At 45.6% G+C, this 22,013-nt stretch overlaps 1 protein-coding gene and 1 pseudogene across 5 annotated transcripts in view; both read right to left on the reverse strand.

Annotated features, from left to right (window-relative positions):
* Positions 1–22,013, reverse strand: part of LOC130267269 (piRNA biogenesis protein EXD1-like) — a 199,274-nt gene that overhangs the window by 47,378 nt on the left and 129,883 nt on the right. For all 5 annotated transcript variants that reach the window (XM_056516730.1, XM_056516728.1, XM_056516727.1 and 2 more), the window contains 2 exons: positions 20,638–20,742; positions 19,582–19,662 (listed from right to left, as the gene is read on the reverse strand). In XM_056516730.1, the coding sequence (XP_056372705.1) occupies positions 19,582–19,662; positions 20,638–20,742 (186 nt within the window). The remainder of the gene's footprint in view (positions 1–19,581; positions 19,663–20,637; positions 20,743–22,013) is intronic.
* Positions 16,023–16,133, reverse strand: LOC130268026 (U2 spliceosomal RNA; annotated as a pseudogene).

Consider the following 22,013-nt stretch of genomic DNA (forward strand, 5'->3'; position numbering starts at 1 on the left):
ATGCCTAAGGAATTCACATATAACAGGGCAATCAATTTTGCCCTGTAACTAAACTCCTATAGTCTGCAGCTGTGCGCTGCAGCCTATAGCAAGAAGACAGTGCCCCAGCGTAAGCACATGCTATGACGTCACTCATCGTGCGCACCTCCGTCCGGAACAAGGATGCGGTCCAGTAACAACAGTGACCGCCGAGCCCCTGAGCCTGGCGGAGCGCATATGGGGGTGAAGAACAGGTAGCAGAAGATCAGAGGTTTGGTAAATAATGTGGTACAGGAGAGGAGAGGGGGATTGGGCTGAAATATAATGACACAGTGGTGCATCTGGGGTGGAGGGAATATAATGACACAGGAGTCATCAGAGGGGGAGGGGGTATAATGGCACATGGAGCATCAGAGAGGGGGGGAGAATATAATGGAACAGGGGGCATCAGAGGGGGGTAATATAATGGCACAGATGGCCCTACTTAATCCCTACCTGATAAAAGTGACATAACTTAAAAGAACACTGTAGTGCAAAATCCACCTAATGGGGTGACATTCTTGTCTCCCTATCAAGTTTTTATTACTATTTTGGTTAAAATTATTTTTTACTTGTCTCCCTATCAAGTTTTTATTACTATTTTGGTTAAAATTATTTTTTAACAAGTGGATCGCTATGAGAGTCAAGTAGATTCTGCTCTGTTTTAGTCCCTTGGACAAGTAGTTTTTTTTTTTTTTCCCACACCCCTGTACATGTTTATTTATAACCCTTTGATAATTCATAGAGGATAATTTCATTCTTTTTTTTTATATTTTACTCGTTTTAATCAAACCGAATTTGACCACAAGGGCCCTGTAGTCAAAACTCGAATATATACCATATTGCCTACCTTATTGTTTATATGTAATAAACTTATAAATTATTTCAAGCGACACTATTTGTATTTCCATAATCTCATTACCCTTGTGGTAAAGACCCAAGTCAGGTCTTTATAGCTTTTGAGGACACTTTACTTCCTTTTAAATTTATACTAGCTATTTCCATTGGCCAATTTCGGTATTGTTGGCATCTCCTCTAACAGTTTACCTCGAGCTATTGCATAGTGAGCTGTACAAAACCTTTTTTGTCTTTGTATTAATGATACTTATTCTGATTGGATGACTTACTAGTGAGATACCACAGGGGTCAGTTCTATTTAATATATTTATTAATGACCTTGTTGAGGGATTGTAAAGTAGCAATCTTTGCAGATTATACTAAACTCTGTAAAGTGGTTAACGCAATCGAGGACAGTGCACTGTTACAAATGGATCTGGATAGGTTGGAGGTTTGGGCTGGGCAGTGGCAGATGAGGTTAAACACTGATAATTGAAAGGTAATGTACATGGGGAGGAAAAATCCAGGCTGGGATTATGTATTAAAAATGGGAGAACACTCGGGACGACTGACAAGGAAAAGGGCTTAGGGGTCATAGTTAACAGTAAATTTAGCTGTAGTGACCAGGGCAGCTGCTGCCAAGGCATATAAAATCATGGGGTGCATTTACAGGGGCATAGATGCCCACGAGAAGGAAATAAGATTTTTTTGTACTGACCGTAAAATCACTTTTTCGTGGGAACACAGAGACCGTGGGTATTAAGCTGCTGTCCACTAGGAGGCTGACACTAGGCAAAAAAAAAAAAGAAGTAGGCTCCTCCCAGCCCACAGGCACAGAGCTAATCAGTTGTCACAAAGCAGTAGGAGAAGCCAAACAACCAAGGAGTGATATCAGGAACAAGAAAGGAAAGATGATCCTCAATAGGCGCAGTTAGCAGCAGTGAAGAAGATTTCAATAATCATTCATTATTCATGTAGAAGTTTTATTGAGCACACAATGGCAACGCGTTTCTTGCCCGGATCGGGCACTTCCTCATGCAAATGTGCATATACAAACATTAAAATGGCAGCAACTTAAATAGACATGGATACGCAACTGTTCAAAGGTCAAATCAATTAAGCTAATCAGAAACGCTAGTAGCTAGACTAGCCGTAGTAAAAAAAACATCCGTACCGACTTGGTGGTTTAAACAAATTACATAAAATTAACAAACTTTATGCTAGAAGAATTTGTATTTAAAAGAGAAGAAAATAAGCAGTAGTTAAAATTAATGAATTTGCAGCTTGTAGTGCTGTGCTGCAGTACCCTGGTTAGGGAGTATCAAATGTGGTCAGGTATTGGCCGAGATCTGCTAGAAACTTACAGAACTCGCTAAGTAAGTAATCAGCAGAAGCCCTGTATTAAGCAGCAATGGGTGGATCGCTGTTCTATTACATGGTGGGTTTCACCCACCACCGCTGCCTAAATCAGCTCTGTTGTCAGCAGGAGCACTATGTATATCGTGGCGGAGTTGAAAAGGGGCGGATGTTCTACTTTCACTTTGACAGATAGTGCTTCACAAATAATGAATGATTATTGAAATCTTCTTCACTGCAGCTAACTGCGCCTATTGAGGATCATCTTTCCTTTCTTGTTCCTGATATCACTGCATGCCGGCCAGCCACGCTGATACCGGAGGATCCAGGCTGCATTCAGCACACCACATTCAAACTCAAGCTCATCTAGGTGTTGTGCCCATAGCGCAACACTACTCGGTAAGTGGAATATTAACCCCTTCCCTTACCTTAAGGTCTGGAAGTATTACACTAGGGGCGCGTGTCCTTTTTTCCTCTTTTTGTCAAACAACCAAGGAGATACATCCAAAGGACATCAAAAGTAACAACAGGCAACAAAAAACCTGACCAGGAACCAGAAATGGGTGGCTGCTGTGTTCCCCAATGAAGGCTACGAGAAAGAGATTTTACAAAATCTCCTTTTCTCTGTCACCTTACTGGGGAACACAGAGACCATGCGAGGTCCCAAAGTAGTCCCTGGGGTGGGAGAAACAACCGCCAGAGAAGGAAAGAGCAGTCCAGAGACTGAACTATACCCATATGCACAGAAAAGTGGAAGAGGCCCAGGAGGAGGCCATAAATTAACCACTTTTTAAAGGAGAACTCCGGAATATAAAAATTGTGGCCCATACTGCCGGCAGTAAAAAAATATAAAGATGTACATACCTTCCTCCACTCCCCCGGGGCCTCCGGTAACCGGCTCTGGTCTCCGCCGCGATCCACTTCTTGGATGCGGTGGTCGGATGAATCAGCTAATCACCAGCCGCAGCGCAGTCCAACTCGGCCGGCGATAGGCTGAGCGGCAGTGTGAAAACGCTTCAGGACATAAAATTCTTCACTACAACGGCACCTCGGCCAGGGCCGAAAACGTCACACTGTCGCTCAGCCTATCGCCGGCCGAGTCAGACTGCGCTGCAGCTGGTGATTGGCTGATTCATCCGACCACCGGCAACCAGGAAGTGGATTGCGGCGGAGACCGGAGCCGGTTACCGGAGGCGCAGAGGAAGGTATGTACATCTTAATTTTTTTTTACTGCCGGCACTATGGGGGACAATTTTTATGTTCTGGAGTTCTCTTTTAAGCCCCTACAACGAATGAGGGGAGAGCTAGGACCCGAAAAAGGGAGGAAGCAAGCAAGGACAGAGGTCCAACCTCTAACCAAATGCAACAAGAAACAGTCGCCTAGTAGGCCTGCCGACCAGACACCCCTCTGGCCGGAGAGCGAACATTACCTCTGTAGAAAAGACATAAGGGGCAGAACAACCTAGGCCGGGCCCAAACGTGGAAGAGAGAGCAAAAGAGAACTCCAAACAAACCAACATGGCAAGGAATTTCCAGCTGCCAGAAGAGAAGCGTGCCAGACAGGCCCGAAGGGAAAACCCCGCCAGGAGGCAAGCCGCAACCACAGGACCGAGGTGGAGGAGAGAGAATGATAAGAAGGCAGCCAAACACGCCCAGCAGAGGGCAAAAACTCAGAAGGTGGAACTAGAAGCTGCCGGAAAAGGAGAAGAAAGAGACAAACAAGATCCGCGTCCAGGCCCGAACGCAGAGAAATCCGGCACAGAGGATGACTTGAGCATGGGGCACATTGCCGACTACTCGGACCGAGAGGCCCGGACACCAAACCACAGTACCAGGCTACACTGCCAAGCGACCAGGTGTAAGGGAAAACTCAAAGAGAATACAGTATCGCTTGGAGGAGGCAAGGAAAATTGAGGGCGACGGGAAGACAACACCCATCTTGGTGCGAAATTGCCAGACAGAGGTAACCAGAAGGACAGAAGGTCCGTACAGCCCCAGAGGGAGACGTTGAGATACAAACAGGCCGGTTAGGCTGCTAGAACTGTCTGGAAACACTGAAGCAGCCGTCATGAGAACCAGAGGTATCCAGATCCGGGAATAAGTTGAGGGACCGGGGACCCACACCAGAGGTGGCCAAGCAAACCCAAGACTGTGCTAAACACCCCAGGTGAAGAGCCTCTAGGCCAAAAAAACACAGGCAAACCACCCAGGAGTCCGAGATGAGCAACCACCACCTGAAAGATAACACAATGCAAAGAAGAAGTCCTGCACAAGCAGAACATCAAAGGCAGTGGAAGAGAGGTAGTTGTAGTAAATACAAAAGCAAGTACACTAAGCGATTGTTGAGCTGGCGATTGTGTCTGTATACTTCTGAGTGTGAAGTATACAAGTGAGTGTAAGTATAAAAGTGAGAGGGACTTAAAATTTAGGGAATACTGTAAGAAGTACTGTGAGCATTTGAGTGCATTTGTGTGGGTCACCCCCCCCCCCCCTCTCTTTCTCTGTCTGGGAGGAGTGCAGGTGGAGAGAGAGGGTGGAGTAGGTAAATAATTAACAGCTGATAAACTGCAGCTGCTTGCAGCCAGCTAGGCATTGCATTCACTTCCAGGCAGTGGTAGAGAGGTGGTTGTGGTAAATACAAAAGTAAGTACACTAAGCGATTGTGTGTCTGTATACGTGAGTGTGAAGTATAAGAGGGAGTGTAAGTATAAAAGTGAGAGGGACTTAAAATTAAGGGACTTTAAATTGAAATATTTGAATTTATTTTTTACTGTTAATGTTTGCAATCCCAAAATCTAGAATGGCCTCCATGTTAGAAAATGCAGTCCAATGTACATCTTGCACAATGTATACAATCCTTGAACAGAAGTTTGAGGGTGCATATTGTTGTGCGAGATGTGTGCGAGTTGTTTATTTGGAAGCCCAGATCCTGGATCTAGAGGAGCAACTGGCAACACAGACGCATTGGCAACCTGGAGAGGAGTCTCCTGCTCACTGAGCAAGTACTCTCTGGGGTAGAGGTGGGGGAGGATAGTGGGATGGAGGTGCAGGACAGTCAGGCAGTTAGCTGGGTTACAGTTAGAAAACAGGGTAGAGGGAAAATAGTCAGGGAGGCTAGTCCTGAACTGGCACATCCCAACAAGTTTGCTCAATGAAATAAAAGAAAAACAAGGTGCGCTCCTAGTGTAGGCCTTTTAACAGAGCTTCAATGTGCGCAGAAAAAATTGTGAGCTTACCAGATAGCGTTGTGCTAAGGGCACAACACCTCAGCAGGCGTGTAGGCTCGCAGTAGTCATGGAGGTCAGCAGCCACGGGTCCTGTCCAGATGCTTCTCGGTCAGCTGGATAGTAATGCGGAGATGTGGATAGGGTCCACAGCGCTTCTCCTCCCAGGAAAGATGCAATGCAAGCCAGTCGGAGCCTGTGCCGTATGGGAAATACCAGGGGCCAGTGGGCAATTACAGCAGCATTAGGTCCGACTCACAGCCTGCTCCCAGTTACCTCCAGTGTGGCTGGGCACACATACAATGGTATAAGGTAAACTCACCAGTACAGGTCACCTGTCTAACCCAGGAAGAAGTACAGTGTCGCCTACAAAAAAAAAATCAAAATAGACAAATCGCCATGTCCAGATGGCATTCACCCCTGTGTTCTAAAGGAATTAAGTAATGTAATAGACAGACCCTATTTTAAAACCCTTAAGGACAAGGGTTTTTTCTGTTTTTGCACTTTCATACCTTTAAAAAATCATAACTCTTTCAATTTTGCACCCAATTAATTTTTTTACATCACCAATTCTACTTTCTAATGACATCAGTCATTTTACCCAAAAATCTACAGCAAAAACGGAAAAAAAAATCATTGTGAGACAAAATTTAAAAAACTTTTGGGGGCTTCTGTTTCTACAGCGTACATTTATGATACCCTACTTTTATAGGTTTCACTTTGTCGTCCTTCTGAAAAAAATCATAACTACATGCAGGAAAATGTATACGTTTAAAATTGTCATCTTCTGACTCCTATAACTTTATTTTTCCGCGCATGGGGTGGTATGAGGGCTCATTTTCTGCGCCGTGATCTGAAGTTTTTAGTGGTACCATTTCTGTATTGATCGGAGTTTTTGATCGCTCTTTATTCATTTTTTCATGATATAAACAGTGACCAAAAATACGCTATTTTGGACTTGGGAATTTTTTTGCGCGTACGCCATTGACCATGCGGTTTAATTGACGATACATTTTTATTATTCGGACATTTCTGCATGCAGAGATACCACATATGTTTATTTTTATTTACACTTTTTTTTGTAAATGGGAAAATTGATTCAAACTTTTATCAGGGAAGGGGTTAAATGATTTTTTTTTTTTTTTTTTGCAATGTTATAGCTCCCATAGGGGGCTATAACACTGTACACACTGATCTTTTACATTGATCAATGGTTTCCCATAGGAAACCATTGATCAATGATTCTGCCGCTTGACTGCTCATGCCTTGATCTCAGGCACTGAGCAGTCATTCGGCAATCGGACACCAGGAGGCAAGGTATCGGACCCTCCTACTGTGTCACAGCTGTTCGGGATTCCGGGATTTCGCCGCGGACATCCTGAACAACCCCTTGAGCTAACCGGCAATCATTTACTTTCACTTTAGACGCGGGGTTCAACTTTGATCGCTGCGTCTAAAGATTTAATAGCGCACGGCACCGCGATCAGTGCCGCGCGCTATTAGCCACGGATCCCAGCCTCTAACAAGAGGTAAGAGGCCGGGCCCGACCCGCTATGAGGTGGGGTCACGCCGTGGCCCCGCGTTATAGAACGGGAGCGGACTCAGGTCGTACAGCTACGCCCTTGGTCCTTAACAGATAATATTCAGGGACTCTATAGTGACAGGGAAGTTTCCCCAAGACTGGCACATGGCAAATGTGGTGCTAATATTTAAAAAGGGGGCCAAAAGGTGACCCCGGGAATTATAGACCTGTTAGTTTAACCTTCGTTGTATGTAAATTGTTTGAAGGTTTTCTAAGAGATGCTATTTCGGAGTATCTTGATAAAAATAAATGTATGACCCCATATCAGCATGGTTTTATGAGGGATAGGTCCTGTCAAACTAAACTGATCAGTTTTTATGAGGTGGTGAGCTCCAGACTGGACCAGAGGAAATCACTGGATGTCGTATGTCTGGATTTTTCCAAAGCATTTGATACGGTTCCACATAAAAGGTTGGTGCATAAAATGAGAAGAATTGGGCTGGGGGAGAATGTGTGTAAGTAACTGGCTCAGTGATAGGAAACAGAGGGTGGTTATTAATGGCACTTATTCTGATTGGGTGACTGTTACTGGTGGGGTACCACAGTGGTCAGTCTTGGGTCCTGTTCTATTTTTTTTATTTTATTTTTTATATCAGAATTTTTTTATTAAACAGTTTTGCATAAAACAAACAAATACAGCTCCTCCCACAAAAAAAAAAAAAAAAACAATTCCCCCCAAGTCCCGTGTCTGACCCTCAGAGTGGATCTAAGGCAACATAGCGGAAATTTAAGTAATACAGCATTGTGCACAGCAGAAAAGGGTGATTATATTGCATAACCATATTACATAAAGGCAATCAATATATGGAAACGCATAAGGGCATCACGGGAAATTACCCGTAACCCACACAAAAGAACACAACTACAAGACATAATACACCAGACAAGAAACAACAAGACACCAGGAACAGAAAAAGTACAAGCAAGACAACAGAGTACATTTAGGGTGCAGACCCTCAGATCCCCCCAGTAGCACCTCCATGGAGGTCCTCCGTAAATACGTAGATGGTAACCACGGAGTATCAATCCAAGGGCCCAATATGAGTTCAAATTAACGCATGGCTTTCCGTTTGCAATACACCCCTTTCTCCAATCTAATGATATGGTTTAATTTTGTAGTCAGCTCAGATATAGTAGGAGGGGAGGCTCTCAACCAGTGCTGTGCAATTAACTTACGGGCCTGATATAGAATTCTGACAATGCCTATATATATTATATATAAACCGCTGTCCTTGTCCAACCCATCTAGATACCCCAGGAAGCAAACAGGCATCCATAAACCCTCCTGATCAAACGCCCCACATCGTCCCAAAATGGCGCAAGAGGGGGGGGGGCAAGTCTGCGCAGCCCTTTCTAACAAATAGATTTGGGTCACACCACCTATGCGCTTTGAGATTAAATCGCCTGTGCGCCCCATAGTAGTGAATTGTGCCCACCCCTTCAGTTGTTGGATCTGTGATGCCAGAAAATATAACCACGTTATATTCTAGACAAATTCTAGCCGACCTACCATTCCAAATGAGATCTCTATACAGAGCCTGAATCCTAAGAAAGTATTTCATAGGAACCCAAACAGGGGTATTATGCAGTGCAGAATGTACAGAAAGTGGGGCATAAGGACCATTTTAACTAAGTTAGACCTACACACCATAGATAAGGGGAGCTTGCACCAAGTAACTACTTTTTGAGAGCTGCGGTCCAGTAACGGAACAAGATTGAGCTTAACATAGTCATAGGGGCTGGTGGTGACATATACTCCTAAGTACTTAAATCTGGAGACTGTGGGGAGACCAACCCTAGTGAACACCGGCAACAGGGGGAGGGGGTAAAGAGGGAGAAGCGCGGACTTATCCCAGTTAATGGTAGGGCCAGAGTAGCTACCAAAGGATTTAAAAAGGGTAATTAAAGTGGTTAGAGAGAGTGATGCATCCCCCAAAGAGAGAAGCATGTCGTCTACATGAAGAGCAATGCATTCTTCTAGGGTACCTTCTAGCAAAATCATTTGATATCAGGGGAAGACCTAATTAAAACCGCCAAGGGTTCTATGGCTATAGCAAAGAGGAATGGGGACAGGGGACACCCCTGACGTGTACCTCGCCCTAGAGGAAAGGAATGTGAAAGTAGGCCATTAGCTCAGATTCTAGCACGGAGGGCAGCATCCAGTAGTTAAACCCACTTCTAATACACAGGGACAAAACCTATTCGGTCTCCTAACGCTCCAAAGAAAACTCCACTTGACACTGTCAAAGGCTTTGGCAGTGTCGAGGGAAAGCACGGCCCTACATACAGCATTCTCAGGCTGTAGCTGCAGATTCAAAAAGAGCCTCCTGATATTATCAGCTGTGGACTTCCCAGGCATAAATCCTGTCTGATCCCCGTGAATCAGTGAAGGTATAACCCTCAGAAGACGGTTGGCTAAGACCTTCGGTAGCAATTTGACATCTGAGCACAGCAGGGAGATTGGTCTATAAGAGCTCACGGATTGCGGGTCTTTACCAGGCTTTAATAATAACACTATAATAGCCACCAACATAGACCCAGGCAGGCCCTCCCCTTCCGCTGCCGCCAACATAACATCCAATAACCTAGGCAACAAAACTTCCTGATATTGTTTAAATATTCATTAGGGAGTCCATCGACTCCCGGAGATTTCTCAGATGGCAACGCTCCCAACGCACATTCCAACTCCTCAATAGTAATAGGTTCATCTAGAAGATCCCATTGAATTTGCGACAGGGCCGGGAGCGGAATACCGGAAACATACTGGTCAATTGCAGCAAGATCATACATCAGTTTAGAAGAGTAGGCCTCGTCATAGAAGGAAACGAAGACATTCAGAATGGCCCGATCATCCTGGACCAGTACCCCATTCCCATCGCAGAGGCAAGGAATACAGGTCGATCCCTGCTGAGCCCTAATAGTGCGAGCCAACAAACGACCCGTACTTTCGCCACTTTCAAAATATCGCTGATAAAAAATGTTTATTATCTGCCATTTGTAATAGATGAGAGTCTAAAAGGGTCTGCAGAGACTGCGAGCTAACTTTATTCTGGTCAGAGGGGTCCCTGAGGAACCGATGTTCCGCCAGGAGCACCTGACTCTGTAAGGAGGTTTGAATCTTCCTATTTTTAGATTTGCAGGTAGTAATATCCCTAATGAGAATACCCCTCACATAGGCTTTTAAGGAATCCCAGACAATACCCATGGAGGCAGTCCCCACATTGAGCTCGAGAAAGGTAACAATATCAGACTGGCGTGTATGGCCCACTGTGGACACCTGAAGCCAAAAAGGGTTCAGACACCACAGAGAACCCCGCAGTCTAGGATGGAAGTCAAATGAGAGACGTACAAGTACAGGGGAGTAGTCAGAGAGATTGCGGGGGAAATACTCAACGCAAAGTCAATGCGGGAAAGCGTGCCATGAGAGCTAGAATAACAAGAATATTGTAACTCCGTAGGATGTCATCTCCTCCACAAATCTGGCCACCCCACCTCCTCCACAAATTTAGCCAAACCCGAGATCCCGAGACTCCAGACTGTCCCCGGGCGGGGAACCTATCAAGGGTAGGATTCAACAAATGATTAAGGTCCCCGACCACCAGGAGCGGCGCATCGGGAAGTGAGGATAGGAAGAATACCACTCTGCGCAAAGCATCGCCCGAGTATGGGGGGGAATATAAAGTGCCACCAGCACACACAAAGTGCGATTAAAAGTACCATAGAGGCACATAAATTTGCCCTCTGTATCAATTAAACTAGATATACAGGAAAACATAATTCTTCTATGGATAAGCACACTAAGTCCCCTAGCATTCGATGAAAAGGTGGCATGGAAAGCATGACCAAACCACGGTTTGTTTAGCACATGTTTAGAATCAGCAGTCAGGTGCATCTCTGAGAGACATAATATAGCAGGTTGGTAAGGCTTAAGCACCTGAAAAACAGCCAGACGCTTAGTGGGATCATTGAGGCCTCTGATATTCCACGCCACCACTGTCATAAGATTAGCCATCAAATAAATGTACAAACATAATGGACAACATGGAACGATGGAAACCAACAACAGCCATTAGATAAGCACACAGGGCGGGCGCCATAATACAAAAGAAAAGACATTGTGGACAACGCAGAAGAGCAGAGTAAGAGACTTGCCATAGACATTCAGAACACAGTATTGCACAAAAACCCGAAGAGAAAGACATGGAACAGTAGAAACACCCCAGACAAACAAAAAACCAAACAGTCGCAAATAGATAGCCCGGGTAGGGTGAGCAGGTAACATAGGGAACGAAAAAGTTAAATCACTAACATAATCGCACTGAAAGCTGAGCCAAAAAATAATGAAAAACATATAGGACATTTGGCATCAATGAAGGTAGACAGGAAACAAGTACCCATAGCAGTTAAAGGGGTACTGCCATGCTGACAACTTATACCCTATCTAAAGGATAGGGGATAAGTTGCCTGATCGCGTGGGGTCCCGCCGCTGGGGACCCCCACGATCTCGCACGCAGCACCCCGCTCTCATCAGGCCCCGGAGCGAACATCCGCTTCGGGTCTGATGATGGGGCCGGTGATCGTGATGTCACAGCTCCGCCCCCGTGTGACGTCACGCTCCGCCCCTCAATGCAAGTCTATGGCAGGGGGCGAGACAGCTGTCTCGCCCCCTGCCATAGACTTACATTGAGGGGGCGGAGCATGACATCCTATGGGGGTGGAGCGTGATGTCCCATGGGGCGGAGCCGTGACATCACGATACTCCGCCCCGTGATCGGCAGTCATCAGACCCGGAGCAATGTTCGCTCCGGGGCCTGATGACAGTGGGGTGCTGCGTGCGAGATCGCGTGGGTCCCCAGTGGGGTTACCCCATGCGATCAGGCAACTTATCCCCCATCCTTTAGATAGGGGATAAGTGTTCAACACGGTAGTACCCCTTTAACAAAAGGAGGCATAAAACAAGGAATAATTAGGCGAAAATAGTAAAATATTTCCGGCAGTAAGTGGGAAACATATGTAGACGTAGGCCCCGAGAGGTCCAGACAAGTCTGCACGACCTGTAAACAGGAGAGAAGTCCATGAAAACACCTCAAGGTCAGGCACGTCTTATTTGCGCCTCATGAACATCCAGCCACTCCGCAGCCACCACAGATGCGTCAAACATATGGGTAGTTCCCAGGGCAACCACACGGAGGCGTGAAGGATATAGCATAGAGTACATCACATTCAGGGCACGTAAACGGCATTTAACATCCGTGAATTTAGCCGAAAAATCCGGGTAAAGTGAAAAACGACTGCCATTGATGGTGAGCGCGTCCATATCCCTGGCCTTACGGAGAATAAGGTCTGTCTTTGTAATGAAGGATCCGGATAAGAACAGCTCTAGGTGGGGGAAGGGGACGAGTAGGCACCCTATGGGCTCGTTCAACCGCAAACAGGGGTGACAAAGTCTCTCTGCCAAATGTAGTAAGGAGCCAATTTTCAAAATATTCCCCAGGGTCGGGGCCCTCAACCTTCTCCGGGACATCCACTAGGCGCACATTATTCCGCCATAAGCGGTTTTCCAAGTCGTCAGATTTAGCGGACAGAGCAGACAGGTGGTTAATCACTCGATGCATGTCCCGTTTAAGTGGAGGGACCTGGTCCTCTAAATCCCCCACTCTTTCCTCGACAGCACTGACACGCTCGGACACCTTTTGCATATCATGGCGGATATGGTTAATGTCCTCACGTAGGCCGCCCAAAAGCATTTTAACATCTGTGTTGCCCTTGGATATAGCCTGGAAAATATCTTTCAGAGTGCGTTCAGGAGATGAGGAAGAGGATGAGGATAGAGACACAACCATGGGGCCACTTTCCACACCAGCACTCAAGGTGTTAACAGGCAGAGGGGGGCCAAGGAACACTGACAGGGACAGTCAGAGTGGATGACATAGCAGGGAGAGGCTTAACAGGGCCAGCAATCATGGTAGAGGAGTCCCCAGCAGCAATAGAGTGCACTCCAGCACAGAGAGGGTTAACATGTAACTGACCTCCTGCAGCAACAGCAGCACGGCACACAGATCGCTCACTCACTGCAGGGTCCTCAGAAGCTGAGCCACCCGATTCAGCAGCCGGCCAGTCATATCCTCCCAGCTCCCCTTCACCCCAGGTAGGCGTTGGGGCCCCGGCATTCTGCTCAGTAACGCAGGCAAAGCGCTGCAGCTGCTCCGCGACTCCCTGGACCTCTGGGCAAGATGGCGCCGAGTCCTCAGAGAGCTCGGCCCCGCTGTCCTCCAGTGCTCCCTGCGTCCTCTTGTTCCTTTTGCGCCTGGTCATCCTGGATGAGAGACACACCGGGCACCTTCACAAACACTGGGGGGTGCAAATCAGGGGCTAAAGATGCCAAATGTAGGATCATTAGCAGGATTTTCGGCGGAGCTCCGTGTGCACGCACCCGCTCACATGCCTCGCCAAGTCACGACCACGGTCCTGTCCTATTTAATATATTCATTAGTGACCTTGTAGAAGGGTTGAATAGTAAAGTAGCAATCTTTACAGATGATACTAAACTCTATAAAGCGGTAAACACAATAGAGGACAGTGCACTGTTACAAATGGATCTGGATAGGTTGGAAGCTTGGGCTGGGAAGTGGCAGATGAGGTTCAACACTGAAAAATGTAAGGTCATGCACATGGGAAAGAAAAATCCAGGCTGAGATTATGTGTTAAATTGGATAACATTTGGGACGACTGATGTGGATAAGGACTTGGGAGTCTTAGTTAACAGTAAATTTAGCTGTAGTGACCAGGCAAATAAAATCATGGGGTGTATTAATAGGGGCATAGATGGCCACAACAAGGAAATAATTTTACCACTGTACAAATCACTAGTCAGACCACACATAGAATACTGTGTACAGTACTGGGCACCAGTGTAAAAGAAAGATATAGTGGAGCTGGAGAGGGTTCAAAGTCGGGCAACCAGAGTAATACAGGGAATGGGAGGACTACAGTACCCAGAAAGATTGTCAGAATTAAGGTTATTTATTTTTGAAAAAAGAAGGTTTAGGGGAGACCTAATAACTATGTATAAATATATCAGAGATCTCTCCCATGATCTATTTATACCCAGGACTGTATCTTTAACAAGGGGGATACAGGGGGAAAGAATGTTTCTACACGAGCACAGACGTGGGTTCTTTACTGTAAGAGCAGTGAGACTGTGGAATTCTCTGCCTGAGGGGGCCATGGTGAACTCTGTAAAAGAGTTCAAAAAGGGGCTGGATGCATTTTTGGAGAATAATATCATCGCTGGTTATGTAAACTAGATTTATAGGGAAAGAACGTTGAGCCAGGGATATATTCAGACTGCCATATTTGGAGTCAGGAAAGAATTTTTACCTCTAGTATGAGGGTTTTTTGCCTTCCTCTGGATCAACTCAACTCTGTAGGGACTCATTAGCGTTATAGGTTGAACTTGATGGAGTCTTGATGGGTCTTTTTTCACCCTTATAAACTATGTTATTATGTAACTGTCATCCAGGCACAGAACAACTGCCACACACCCCTAAAGAAGAAGGACATGCCGCATTTGGACTGATGCCAAATCTCAGGGAGCCAAGAGCAGCCCACACAGAAGAGCTACGAAGAGGAAGGTCTTGAGACTTTCCAGGCAAGGAGAACGCTGGGGAGCAAGAGCAGAGAGTAAACCGAGAACATCCACCTACAAAAGTAAAAGGGGGAGGAGACTAAAGAAAAAAACGAGCAAAACCGCACAAGGACTGCCCGGATGTTGTCTAAGCAAGATACGTGGATAAGGCAGAACCCACCCCAGCAGTGCCAAAAAAGAAGGCAACGTGAACGACAGGAGAGCAATAGCTGCAACTAAGCCAATCCAGCAGCACACCTGAGGTGGGAGGACAATGGAAGGGATAGGAAATATAGGCAAGGAACGGCGAGGAGAAAAACATACTACTGACGTACCAATGCAAATGTGGCAGACCTCCCACGTGCAGTAGGGTACCGGAACTGTCAGTGCAGATGTGACAGACCTCTCGCTGTCCATGGACGTCACAGAGGGTCCAAATTACATCGGTCCACTCACACGTATAGTGGGGTACCGGAACTGCAGCCGCAGATGCGGCAGGCATCACGTACTCCATAGAAGTTGTAGAGGGTCCATTGTACGTCAGCAACTCTCAGAGTGGAGCACTGGAACAGCACAAGCGGATGTGGAAGACATCATGCCGTCCATGGGCGTCGCAGAGTGTCCATTCTACATCGGTCAACTCACACATATTGGGGCACCGGAATTGGAACCGCGGATGCGGCAGGCGTCACATACTCCCTAGGAGTCGTAGAGGGTCCATTGTACATCGCCCTACTCTCACTCACAGTGGAGTGCCGGAACTGCAAATGCAGATGTGGTATACCTCACGCTGTCCATGGGCGTCTTACAGGGTCCGTTCTACATCGGTCCACTCACACAATAGTGGGGTACCAGAACTAGATCCGCAGATGCAGCAGGCATCACGTACTCACCTAGGAGTCGTAGAGGGTCGTAGAGGGTCCATTGTACGTCGGTCTACTCTCACTCATACTGGAGTGCCGGAACTGTAGTTGTGGCTGATGACACGCTCACCATTTTACACTGGCCTAGCTCATGGAAGCTGCAGAGACTCTGTCGTCCACACCATGGCACCCCGTTAAGTTACCTCGCACAGATAGAGGAGAATGGAACTTCAGGCACAGCAGACTTGGCACTGGTGAGCGGCGAAGAAGGAAACCGACAGGATGCTGCCAGGTGACTATTCCTAATGTCTGGACCACTGTCCAAATACCATACCTCAGTAAAATGACCAATCAAGTCACTATGGAAAATGGGCCAGGGCCCGAAACCATCACTCAGAAAACAGGAACTAGGAAGCACATGGCTGCTGACTGCACTTATGTAGGCAAAATGGTACAGTGCGAAGGTTAAGTGCTGCAAACACGCAGACAATGGACCTAATATTTTGACAGATAGTAAAGAGTTGTGGGAGATGCAATATATGGTCCCCAGATAGGGGATGTATCAGATATTAAACTGATAAGAACAGATACTACACCTGATCTTAGCCGAAAGGCATGGAAGGGATCAGAATGCCCTCAAGGCGGGGGGGATGTGAGGCGCCAGGCAACCTCAGGGTCACAGAACTGAACAGGGGGTCTGAGGGAGATACTCCAAACCACAGAAGCAATAAGAACAGGGGAAGGGCCATAGAAAAAGAAAATTATGCAATTGTAATAAACATGTGAGGCCACTAGAGGGGGTCTAACACAGGGGAGCAAACAGTGCTGAACAACATTCAGCCACTGGAGGGTGCAGAGCACCCATTAGAATTCCTCCCCCTCTCTAACATATTAATATGCAGATCGCGCAGCCCTTAGGAGAAAGGGCGCGCTGGTGAACACACCCCCAGGTGCTGCCGAAGATGGCCTACAGTAAGGAGAAGCCGGGGGTTAAATTTATGGAGCGCCTGCCGGGAATCGCAGCGCGCTGGACACCGTGCCTCCCCGGCAGCCGTCCCAGCGACCAGGCCGGAGACCACACTGGTTCTCGGCTGCACGATCGGGGCGGCGGCACACCTAAGGAAAGAAGGCAGCGCTATAGTTAGGCCCAAGCGGCGGGCTCAAATAGAGGGGCGTCTGCAGCAGGGGGCTAGAAAAGAAAAAGGCCCTTGTGCGTGTAGCTCAGTGCAAGAAGTGGGCTGTGCAAGCGTGCCGTGCATCGCAAACCAAAGCGCCGCCGGGAGAGAAGCCTCGACGGCCGGGACTTCCTAATATCCCAACGCTCGTGGCCCGGAGGAAGAAAACGGCCGTGCAGCGCAGGAGAAGGTGAGGGACTGACCCCTGCAGCAGAAAACCATTAACCCCTAATGGGTCATGTAGAAGAGGCCCCCGTATTACAAAGTCCCCCTGTTCTCAGGGAAAGAGGGAACTCTGGCCCAGGAGAAGAGATCCAGGAGGGAGGGGGTGGAGGAGGGGGACAGACATACTCACCCACAGGGAGCATACTCACCAACAAAGTCTTTGACCAGCTAGGGCCACCTGCCTTAAGCCAGCTCAGCTGGCAAACAGGGGGAAATGGGGGACCCGGGCCATAGGTACTCACACACCAGGCTCTGGTTTCTGGCGAGGAGTGGTTAACGGCCCATTCAGCAATGCACCGTGCCCCAAGCTCGCAGGTGGGGGATCAGGCAGCGCCATGCTCCAGTCGCCCCACGCTAGTGAAAGCAACAAACGAAAGAAAAAACTAAACTATAGCTGAAACTAGGAAAAAGACAAAACAAATAACAAAACTAGAGCGCTCCAGACCTGTGTTTGCCTCCTTCTGACACTAAGCTAAAACTGATTAGCTCTGTATCTGTGGGCAGGTATATGCTGCTAGGAGGAGCAGACTTTTTTGCCTAGTGTCAGCCTCCTAGTGGACAGCAGTATAATACCCATGGTCGGTGTTCCCCAATGAGGCGACCGAGAAAATTCTACCACTAGTCAGACCACACATGGAATACTGTGTACAGTACTGGGCAAAGGTTACCAGAATTAGGGTTATTTAGTTTAGGGGAAAAAAGGCTTAGGGGTGACGTAATAACTATGTATAAATATATCAGGGGACCTTACAGAGATCCCTTCTATGACCTATTTATACCAAGAACTATATCTATAACAAGGGGGCATCCCCCTACGTTTAGGTTTCTACACCAGCACAGACTGGGGTTCTTTACTGTAAGAGAAATGAGACTGTGGAATTCTCAAGTGGTCATGGGGAACTTGGTAAGAGTTCAAAAGGGGCCTGGATGCATTTTTGGAGAGTAATAAAATTGCTGGTTATGTATACTAGATTTATAGTGACAGAACGTTGATCCAGGGATTTATTCTGATTGCCATATTTGGAGTCGGGAAGGAATTTTTACCTCTAGTATGAGGGTTTTTTGCCTTCCTCTGGATCAACCCAGCAGGGACTCAATATGGATATAGGTTGAACTTTATGGTCTGTGGTATTTTTTCAACCTCATGAACTATGTTGCTATGTTACATATATGGTATTAAATAACTATGCCTATGTAAAAATTTAATTATTTTTTCGGGGAAGGTGGGGAGGAATGGAAAAAAATGCAAGGCTACAATGTTTTATTTTGCGATCAAGGCAATACCTGTGTGTTTTGGGGATTTTTTTTTACATTGTCACTAAACATTTATAAATTAACCCCTTAACACCTGGGCCAATTACCATATTTAGTTTTATTTTCCTCCTTGCTTTCCAAGATCCATAACTGTTATTTCCATATTTAGGGCATATATTTTGCAGGACTTTTCAATTTTGCCATTACATTTTTAGGGGTTTTGTTTGCACACAGTGCACACCCCTGAAAGAATGTCATTGTGCTGCCGACACACATGTAGGGGCTGGGGCTCCTGTGGCTCCGCAAACGTGATATTGATGGTATGCACTGCATTTTATTGGCATATTACTATTTGCACTACGCACTTTATGCTATCCTAAATCTTAAAGGGGTTCTCCGGTGCAGGACATCTTCGCATGTATCTATGGGAAAGGCAGAGATACACGAACGCTGTATCTCGCCTCTCTCATAGAAATACATGGAAGGGCGTGTCGGCCACCCCTCCGTGCAGTGGTCGACCGTAATCCGCGCACAGAGCGAGCCGGGGTGCCGGGCAGGAGATCACAGGGGGCGGACCCCAAGAGATTAGACACTTATCCCCTATCCTTTTGATACTGGATAAGATGTCCTACACTGGAGTACCCTTTTAAGTTTGTAGTTTAGCGCTATCACAAATTTTCTACTTCCTAAACTACTAAATTGTGTGTATATGATGTAGCCTTACCACACCATCTGTGTTATACATTGTTTGACATCTGTATGAGGTGATATTGCCCCTCTTACAGTCACTGTGTTTGTCTTTTTAATGCATTTGTACGGTTTTAGTGTGTCTGAGAAGAGAGAAGGGACTGGGAAGGTGTTGTATGACGTGGATTTTCTCAAGCAAATTAACTAGGCTAGGTTTTGAGATTATCACTTCTGGTTTACAGGAGAAACCTGAGGTGTGGTGATATTTTTCTTAAAGACTATACAGTGCTCAGTGTAAGCTTTTAGTGATGGGGAACTGATAAAGATGTCCAGCGAAACAAAACTTATCCCCTATCTGCAAGATAAGGTATAAGTGTCTGATCGCAGGGTGTCCGATCGCAGGGACACCCCACCCCCCAATCTCCCACACGGGGCCCCAGGTTTTCTCCAGGAAATGACATTCCGCACCCAGCATGTCAGCTGGTCTAAACATGCCTCCTCAATTCATCTCTATGGCAGAGGCAAAGACAACACGTTTATCAGTCTCATCCACAGAGATTAATTGAGGGGAGTGCGGATAGGGAATACATTTATCATCACTGGACATTTTCTTTAGAATCATTTTGTTGTCACAATAAAGGATGGAAATTCCCATCCTGCCAAGGCATTACATTTATTGCATGTATGTATATTATCTATAAGATTTTCAGTGCATTAGAATTTCAAAATATACCTGAGTATCGAAGACATTGGTGAGCATCACACTGTATCGTTGGGATAGAAAGTTCCCAAGCCAGCGGCAGTCATGAATAACCTACAAAACAGGAAACATTGCAAACTCTGTAAAATTTGCCCTTTATAAAGTAAATGTTTTACAATAATCTGTAATTTAACAGACAAAATGTAACTATTATTTGCAAATGCATTGCGACTAGCCTATAGCATTAATAACTAGTATCTAAGCTAACGACATTTCTATGAGGGTCCATCCATATTTCCATGAAAAGATTGGGGGTCCCCTAAACACCATTTGGAATACAAGTTAGCTGGCAAATGCTATCAAAAGCCAGTGAGAACCAGGTGTGTAATGCGACTCTTCAATATACTGTATGTTACAGAAAAAGAAAAGTAAAGCAGAAAGAACTGTGCATATGCATAGCCAGTTCCAGTAATTGGCTGCTACTTATCCGGTGGACATCCTGCTAAAATGAGGACCACCAATGTGGTCACAGGGGAAGCGGGCGTTTTCCTCCTTGTGGTGGTGAGAGGTGATTGGTGCATGAGTCCTCTCATGTCCATGACTCATGGACAGCTCAATGCTGCTGCAGGACTGGTTAGTGTCCCAGTAGTTATGGGGACCTCTAGTGGTGGGATTTTCAGGAGACAATTTTTTTCAACCATATTACAAAAGGTCTTAATTTTTTATATATTGTTACTTATGAAAATTAAAGATAATGGCTTCACTGGCCAGTATGTGTGCGTAAAACTGTTGGCTACAGTGTTGGGATAATGCCATGATGGCAAGGTTGAAAAGCTGTATGTGTTGGAGGCATGAACACTTCTGCTCCAGTCAATTGTTATGAGATTGTCATCTATCTTCAATAGAGAGTGAATAGAGTAGAAGGTGCATGCTTTACCACCAAGGCATACTAGGATAACAGGATAACTGTCCTCCGTGCTCGTGGTTTAATCAATAAAGACAAAGTTGTAATGTTGGGATAGACAGTGGCATCATTTCTGCCAACAATGTGTCTTTTTAAATAAAAATATCATTATCGCCAGTTATAACCTTTAGGATGCCTTTATCTTCAAGCACCATTTGGAGTCCATTCTTGAAAACTCCAGGTCCCAGAAGGTGAATATCAAAAATATACACCCAGCTTTTGGTTGCTACCTGCAAAAAAACATCAGTAAGTAGCTAAAAGATAGTTTTGTCATCATTGTTAATTCACCAAAAAGCAACCCAAACCCCATGCAAGTAAAAAAAATAACATAATAGTTAGCTCTGGCAATTGTAACTTAAAAATATATATAATAAATAAACAGGGGGATCGAGCCATGTTGTCCCCAATGTTCATTAAAATTTTACAAATAGAAGTGATTAGGATAGGTTCACACTGCATAGCTGCTTCCATCACACATATCAGTCAGCTGTAAATGGGATGCTGCCGTATACATTAACTGAGAGCAGCAGGTGCCATTTGTTTCAAGGGCCCAGAACGGAGTAACTATTCCGACCATATGCGCTATATTCAGTGGACTCAAAAGCATTGCAGATTGAACATCTGAAAGATGTTGTTTTGTCTGCCTTATTAGTTTGTTTAGGGCAGCAGCTATGAATCTGCCTCATATCTGACCTATTACTCAGGGTCAGCTGATCACGTTGGGGTTAATTTACTGTAGGAGTATGTTTTAAAAATTGAGGAGTATGTTATAAAAATTGTATTATATTTGTTTCTGTTTTAATCACAAGATGCATCATGTACACAAAGTTAAACTAAAACTAGATAGCAACCTTACTGAAGCTTGTACTGTGTTGCTAGCAGAAAATAACGTTTTTGACCAATGAGCTGACAGCATTAGGGTGGGTTCACACCACGATTTTCTATACAGTTTTTGGATAATTTTTATTTTTTTTTTAAACCGTATGCAACCGTACAGCAAACCGTGGCCATAGACTTAACATTCAAAACCGTATGCACCATATTGCATACGGTTGTCTCCGTTTTTCACGCCACACGGTTTTTTACTTTTTTTTTTCTGGACAGAAAACCGTGGCCTACCAAGGTTTTTGGTCCAGGTGAAAAACCGTATTGACCCGTATATGTTGTTTTTTTTTAACATGGGAGTCAATGGGAACTGTACAGAACTGTATGTGCGTACAGTTCCATCCAGTTTTTACCATACGGTTTTTGACTTTGCACAGTTTTTTTTCTTGGAATTTCAATCAAACAAGCGAAACTTTATTCATAATGGAGTGAAAAGTTCAAAACATATACTTTTTTTCTCCTAAAAAACGGATGCAACCGGACATCACTTTTCAAACCGTATACGGTTTTCAACCGTATACAGATAAAACTTTGTACACACGTTTTGATACAGTTTAGTCAGGTTTTGAGGGATCCGGTTTTTCATCAAAAACCTGAAAAAAAACTGTATTGCAAA

The sequence above is a fragment of the Hyla sarda genome, chromosome 4 (genome assembly GCF_029499605.1).
Source record: "Hyla sarda isolate aHylSar1 chromosome 4, aHylSar1.hap1, whole genome shotgun sequence".
Lineage (NCBI taxonomy): Eukaryota > Metazoa > Chordata > Amphibia > Anura > Hylidae > Hyla > Hyla sarda.